The sequence below is a fragment of the Bombus pascuorum genome, chromosome 6 (assembly GCF_905332965.1).
Source record: "Bombus pascuorum chromosome 6, iyBomPasc1.1, whole genome shotgun sequence".
NCBI classification, from domain to species: Eukaryota; Metazoa; Arthropoda; class Insecta; order Hymenoptera; family Apidae; genus Bombus; species Bombus pascuorum.
This window is the reverse complement of record NC_083493.1, coordinates 1,320,220-1,328,228: the sequence shown is the minus strand read 5'-3', so window position 1 is coordinate 1,328,228 and position 8,009 is coordinate 1,320,220. Positions and strand designations below refer to the sequence as shown.

The following is an 8,009-nucleotide window of genomic DNA, read 5'->3' as shown; positions in this document are numbered from 1 at the left end:
AGCTTCTAGTGAGTCATTTATTACTCTTTAAAATACTTGTATCGTAAACATGTTCCTTAAATACTTCGTGTATAGGATGCATATAATAGGCTTTCCTCGATCAATTAAAGAATTAGTTAATTAAACAACATTCTAGTTTGTTAATTGGGTAATTACATTTGTACAATTACTATATTTATCAATACTATGATAGATTGATGATATGATAGATGAAGATTTGAAGAAATATCTAAAATATTAACTGAATTAAAGAAAGAAAAAACTACTAGGCATAGACTATGGTAGATTACAAAGGGGAATGTTAATAAAACGCTCTTTTGGGAGGTTTTGCAATCGTTTTTTTTTCTTTTTTTTCTTTTTATCTTTGCTTCGTGTTAGTATCTCGCTTTCAAATCCTGACAGCAAGAACATCGGCATACAATAGAAAATATAATGTATACATATACATACATACATGCGTGTTTGTGGATTTCTGATTTCTATGCAATTAGGTATCGTTGATATTGATATTGATCGTTGTTAATCACTGTGCGCGGTATTTTTAGTTTAATCTTATTTAATAGGGACAATGATAGGACAGGATGATCGACGATGGTATAAATATTTAACTCGTAACAAAATGCCTTACAACAAGACCGATCGTTTTAAGTAACGATGAAACAACTCTTAATCCTAATTAAATAAACTCGTTAACGCTAAGTAACATATTGAATGAATGAGTCTCACTGCCATTGATAAATAATACGCTCGCACCGTTTCGTGATTATGTACAAATTTATAACAACTCGACTAACGGTCGTTCAGAAAAATGGAAGCACGCCTTTCTTCCCCTTTTCTTTTTTATTACATAGTTTCGGGTGTGATGCTGCTTTAAATACAATCAGTTTAATTTATGTAAAATTGAGTAGAGATCATTTCTGGTCTTATAATTTCATTAAATAGAACATTTAATTACTTTCACTTCTTTTCTTTCTTAATAGAGGTTATTTTGTCAATTGTCGCCAAGTTTTCAAATATTGTATACCTCACTTTCATTCGAAACATAAACGTTTTTTACTATTTTAAAAACTCTTAAAAACATCACAGTCTCTTTACAACAGAAAAGACAAGGAAGTATCCGAAAAAGTTGTCTTTCGAGAACTTTCAATCTTCGATTCGTGGAATGTTTTCACATTGCACATTCGTTATTGTACTTGTCTACTGCTTACACCGTCCAATTATAATTATCAGTCCCAGAATCGATTTTATAGCAGCAAGACTTATCTAATTGCCACGCCCCGGATAGTTGGCGTACAACTGTGCTCTGGTACATTATCGACATTGTTCTCTTCGTTCGTATTGGTTTCAACTGTTAGTCACGGCAACGACGAAATCTTGTTGTGCAGCTGCAACTGAAAAGCAAGCTGCTCTCCTCCCAACCACAAACGACTACCTGGATTCTTTAATCTAATCTCTGGGAATAATTCAACGATATTTTTTTACACTGCCCCCTCGCCAGTGACAATAGATCATTTGTAACGTAATAACGGAACCATTATGACGTTCACGATTTTTCTATTACGCTTGGTTTCGTCTTCTCTGCTATTGCAATTCCATCTTCTATATTCTAACGAAACGTGGAACGAAGCACTATGTACTTTTATTTTGAATTTGCGTTGTTTAATAAATTATTCCTATAAACATCATTCTTACAAATTTCGTAAAATTATTGACCGAAAGTAACTCAGTTTGTTTTTCACAAGATGTTTCATCCAAACTTCTATCGAAAGAAAGAATTTCAAAGAAAAATTTCCTCCAGCATTTTTTCAAGATCACAATCGTCCATAAATCCGCCTAAATAAACCGATATTTATTCGTCATTCATTCATTTCACCATCGCGCTTTCTCACTATAATCCCACTAAAATCATCGAGGAGGATCAAGAATTAATCACGAGTAGAAATGCTATTCTCTCTGAATAATCGCTCGTATATATAAGCGTGTTGGAACCACAAAGTACAGCGTGTACTTTGAAACTCGTATACCTTACTGCTGACGGAAGTACCAGCTACCACTAACGCTACGAAACGCCACGAAGCCTGCCACACAATGGATTATCGTAAAATCCCCGAAGGAACGGCCGCGTTAGTAAACCGGTGCACGATTTCTATAAAGTCTCGGGTTGAAAACGAACGATTTGCGACCGTCACGAGAGAATCGACGTGCTACATGGAATGTTTAGGAACTATCAGACTGAAAGCTGCTTAGAAATCTTGGACGCTGTCGCTAGGTTACATGTGGTTAATTACTAGAGGTTGTTTCTTAATTGTTATTGTAACTTGGAGTAAATGATGATTTTGTGAAAAATGTAGGATAATGATCTTGTCCATTTGTAAATTAATCTGGAAGAATATTTAAAGACTATCATCCATACAAATTTTTCTCTGTATAAAATCTTGCAACTAATTCAAAATAAAACATTCTGTCATGATAAAAACAAGAAATCTTCCAAAGAACGCTAAAAACTCAATCGAATTTCAACGAACAAAAAGATCTCGTTAAGAAAGGAAGGAACGATATGGTGTTCGATTAACGATTCTTTTTAAACAGCGGGAAGTGAAAGAAACGGAGAAACAGAATGCAAATCTTTCAGGTTGAACGATTACCTCCACACCGCCTTATCGTTTTTACATCATAACGAACGTCAATTTAAAACCTACACTGTTACTTCAATAAACCTTTCATTTACAAGGACCAAAGCATCTCTCTACAGAAATCCTTGAAAACCTGCAGAGAAACCGCAACATTGACTATCTTTCATTGGTCACAAACGAATCGATTCTTAAGTGAATAGTTTGCATGTTGTTGCTTGTGCACCGATCTCGCCGCTAAAAGGGGGTGGAGATAAATCTGAGAGGTGCCCGATCGAAATCACGTACGTTGCCGAACTGGAAACTGATAATCCGCCGTGGTTTACGATTGTGAGCGATCTTTTCAATGCGTTCGAACGTACGACGACAACAGTCTCTTTTTTCATTGGAGAAGGATCAGGTTATTTTTAAAAGTAATCCTGATAAAAGATGGTTGCGATGTATGTCGTATCGTCAACTTAAGATTCTAATAACAGCAACTTTATGGCGATTGCCGAGCGTACAAGTGCTCGTTCGAGTGGCGACCGAAGAAACAATTCGATTTCGTTTTCTTTCCGTTCGCGATATTACGAGGATCGTGAGGCAGGCTTAAAACGCAGAAACGTGACCGAATTTACATTTCAATCTGGACAAAGTTCGTCAAAAGAAAAGGAACGTTTCCTCGTAGCTTTCTAAATGATCTCGTTTAAGCTTTTGTTTTAATAATTGTTTCGTCCCGAAAAGATATTACTTAAATATTCAGATTGAAATGACTAAAACGTTACTTGTTTATTCCGTTTTATATTGGCTACTTATAAATTACAATATCGTTAAAACTGAATGTGTAACGTTTTATGTCGATGGATATCTGCAGCGTTTGGCATTAAGAGTAAATTCGCAGGTACCCTTGAGGGTAATTCTACTCGTTTATCAGAGCTTATTTTATTTAATTTTATTTGATATTGCACGGGCGATGCAGTCTCTCATATTCAGAACAATTTCTAGAATAAAAAACTAACAGGTTGCTTTCGTTTTGCATTTTTATTTGAAACTGGAATTTTGGAATACGTGATTGAATCATGAGTAATAGCAGTGAGTATTCGTGTTGGCAACAGAAATATTACAGGCTTAAATACTCGTACGTTTGTAATCTCGAAATTCGACCGATGCACCGGTTAAAATTCAACAGGACTCCATGAACGTTTACAACGTTCACGACTTCATGATCCCGATGATAATATACACGTATATAGTCTACAGAATTAACTTTTTATCAGAATTTTAATTCATTAAAATTTGCGAATCACAAACGCGCGGAATTAAGAACGAACATATCTTCCTCTGTCTCTAGATTCGAGAACATAATCGAGCTCGTCGTCATGTTCTTTGGCTTAATGACCTATTTCGAGATTTCGATATATTTGGCGCGGTAGTTGCACATCCAGGACGGGGCGAAAGTTGCAGGTCGTCCTTCGATCGCGTGTCGTCGTATCAATTTCATCGTTTTAAATAATAAAATCTTCCTCGAGTGACTCGTTCTTCTTTATCGTTCAACTTAACATGGTCCGCGGAGACAGAGCCGAAACGCGAAATTGAAACCAGTTCCATAGCATGCCACGCCACGACGACCTCGACATCTTACGTAGAGAACAACTTTCTAACAATGTAACATACATATATAAAATATATTAATACGAATACGAACGAACTCAGTTAAATAAATAATTATTAAAAAATATATAATATAATATAATAATAATAATAATAATAATAATAAAATAAAACGAACATACAAAATGATTACACGTCGAGTATTATATACAACCGATATCGGTGAGCGAAACAATTGGGATGTTAGTAGAACCTATCAATGGGTTCGTTTGGATGAGTTTTTAAATAATCGTAAAATAAAATCGCATTAAATAAACATTACACAGAGACGAATTCCAACTGTTCACTCGATCTTCGATCTCTAAGGTTTTTTCTTAAATATCGAACGAAAAAATCGTTTCTGTTCCAGACTTTAGGACCTGTGGACTTACACCCGGAAGCCTCGAACAGAAGAAGAAGCTCGATACTTCGCTGATCTAAATTCCAGAGGATCCTTATATTTGACCTGTGTAGCCCTAAAATTTTCAAATAAATCATCGTTCGATATTTAAGCCGATATTGAATGAAAGAAAAAAAAAAAAAACGAATAAGGATAGAGAAGACGTATAGAATGAATGCGATCAAAGCTTGATGATTGTGAGGAATTCTATTTTAAGTATTCAGAGCAGGTTTAAATAAATCTTAATAAGAAGCATGGTTAATTAATGATAAGTTAGCACGACGATTAACAGAATTAAACGCTATTTAGATAAAGATTAGAAAAAGAGGAAATGGTGGAAAGGAGGGGAATCTCTTCGAGTAACTTAACAGACGGCTCACGTGAGCCGCCATGATATCTATACGCCTAAAGTGAAACTTACACGCTAGATCGTTCATGGAACATACAATGTTTAATATATCATAGATATATGGGACCAAAATCACCAGAACCAGCCGCGCAAACGTATCAGCTTCGAGCTATTCACGACCGCCATTTTTCTACCGTTTCTTTGTTTTTCCTTTTTTCTCAATTTATTCCTATTTCTACTTCCGTCTTTCGGAGAAACTCTATGCTCTCTCTTCGAGATAGGAAAGACGTGATCGCGCATCCTAGGACGAATCGATCGTCCGTCGATCGTTTCACGCCGCGCGAGTAAAATTTTCCGCACCGCTCGACGCTCGATGCTGCACGTACCTCAAAAGGACGCGTGTCAGATTGCCGGGACTTTCTTCCTTTCTTTATCTTTAAGAACATCGAAGAAGGCACTTTTGAATGTGTAAAAGCTCGGAAAATATGTTTAGAAAAATATGTTCTTTTTGTATATGTCTATAGTATCAAAAATATCTTTCTATTTATACATATACTATAATTTTAAAAATATTTCGCATCAAAAATAGTTAATTGTTTTTATACAAGCGGAAAAATTCATGTTTTATAAACTAGCATTGCCTTGTGGAATATAAATATTGTAAAGATGTTTGATAAAAAATATTCGATTCATAGCACCAAGCATAGATAATCTCAACACTATCAAAGGATTCGATAATTCCCTTTCTTTCTATTTACTCCGATTTCCTATGAAAAAGAAAAATTAAAATGGCGGGACGAATCCAGCATGAGCGAATAGTTCCGCGCGCTGGATCGTCCATAGATCGTGGATCCGTGGATTGGATACAGCTCGAGGCTTTGGCGACCGGCGCTGGTAAGCAATCGTGAGAATAGAGAGGAAAGAGGAGTTTCTTCCCTTTTCTCCAACGAAATCTCCACTGACTCGCTTCTTCCTTGTTGTTCTTCCATCCTCGAACAACAACAATGTTGGCATCACGACGTTGCACGTTCGAAACTCGTAGGACGTACCTCCGAACGAGAACTCGGACGCGTCGATCTTCTCGCCTTTCGATCGCCGCTTTAATAGTCGTAGAAATATCGCGGGTTAACGTAACGTCGCGTTTAAGTGCATCGATAACGTGCTAATGATAATACAACGGTATATAATACCGATTTAATACCACCATCAGTACCTTATAACATTAACATTACGGTTAGTACATCGCTCATAACATTGTAGTAGTATTACTGATATCATGGGAATATAGTAATAATACTAGCAGCATTATCGTACTATGTATATCGTTATCGTTATGTTAGTAAAACGTTAGTGTTAGTACGAGCCATAATATACCGTTGGTGGTTAAGTGGTATCGATACGTTAACACGCGATCATTGATTACGTCGATATTATTATGAAATTATACGTTATTTAAAATTTGATAACAGAAGAAAAAGAATTTAAAAGACAAGTTGAAAACGAAAGATGATATTTCTACGGAAAGCGTACCAGTCGAAAGATTTGAAAACCGACTCTGCAAACGTCCCGACGCCTCCGATAATCGGAACGGGGAAATTGTGGATCGTGAAACGAAGGAGTAACTTACTTTTTAAGGGGTAATCGTTTATGTTACAACGAGAAAAGTCGGGGCAGAAATGAAAAAAGGGACAGAGTGGGGAAGAAAACCTGGGGCGAGGGAGAGGGAAGGAAACAGGATCGCCCAAAACGGGCGTACTTAGTGGTACCCATCCGTGGCACGACGTTATCCTTGGAAGGATAATACACCGAACACGGTGGATCGTATCTTTTTATCTTTGACCTCCGTACTGGTTCTTCACTGTTTTACTTTATCTTCTCATTTTTTTTTTCTTCAAAAGATCAACCACACCGAACAGACACGCACGCAACGAGAGAAACAGGCACGCACACCATCGTTCGTCTTCGCGACGAGTCCTGTGAGAAAAGATTGCACGCAGAAAGAGTCGGAAGCCCTTCGTCGTAACTCCCTTTGAAAACGAATGCCAGCCTCAAGGTATTCAACCTAGACGACCTTGAATCTCGAACCGGCGAGAAGGTGTTAAACTCTTTGCGCTCGTTCGATAAACCATCGATAACTAGAACAATTCGATCGTCCACAATGTCGACAAATTTATCGCCGATGTATACATTCTAATCATATAATATAATATTCTAATCATAAACGAGAATCGACGAGTAATTGCGACAAAGATAGGCGATGCTATTCATCGATGTTACCCCGACACGTATCGCGTTTACATTAAATAATATTATAAATCCTGCGATCGAACGAGATCAAGACTCGACTCGTTCACTCGTCACGTGTTTCGCCGGGAATAAATATGAAACATTTTTGAAAGGCGTCGAGGTAACACGTTCGATGTCCGTGAGCGCAAAGGCTTAACGGAACCGGGATTTACAGACAGTAAGGATGGCAGAACTGATAGACCAGCCTCTGGCTACGTTCCGTCTTCTTCATGATCCCTTTCTTGTAGTACTGTCTGATGCTACGGCTAAGCTTGTCGTAGTTCATGGCCGGCCGATTCTTTCGTTTGCCCCAGAGTCTGGCCACGCGGACCGAGTCCTCGATCTTAAACACGCCCTTGCCACGGTCTAGCCAACGTATACAGGAACCGTGGATGCCAGGGCTTTGCAGCAGCTCCTTCAGGAACTGCCAGAGGTGAATGTGCGAGCCACCGTTACGCATTTTACCACCGCCGCCGCCGCCACCGCCCGTTCCAGCTTGCGAGCCGCAGTCCTCGTCCTCGTCTGCAAAAAGAAACGGCGTCCAGCCAAAACGCCTCGGTTTCGTGAATCATCTAGGACTTTCCCGGATGTGCTTCGTGCGGTGATAGTGTCCTGGCGATTAAAAGTTTTAGGATTTTCTTTTGGCATGCTTCTAACGAGCGGTGTGATGGTTAAGTATATGTAGCTTGATATTCTTGATAATCGGTGCGATGGT

At 38.0% G+C, this 8,009-nt stretch overlaps 1 protein-coding gene across 3 annotated transcripts in view; it reads right to left on the bottom strand.

Annotated features, from left to right (window-relative positions):
- Positions 1–315: 315 nt before the first annotated feature.
- The window catches only part of LOC132908403 (DNA-binding protein D-ETS-4), a 63,641-nt gene continuing 55,947 nt past the window's right edge, over positions 316–8,009 (bottom strand). The window contains exon 6 of one of the 3 annotated variants that reach the window (XM_060962394.1): positions 316–7,816. In XM_060962394.1, the coding sequence (XP_060818377.1) occupies positions 7,464–7,816 (353 nt within the window). In that variant the 3' untranslated portion in view covers positions 316–7,463. Of the gene's footprint in view, positions 7,907–8,009 lie in introns of all 3 variants that reach the window. The other 2 variants (XM_060962393.1, XM_060962395.1) reach the window with 2 other exon arrangements.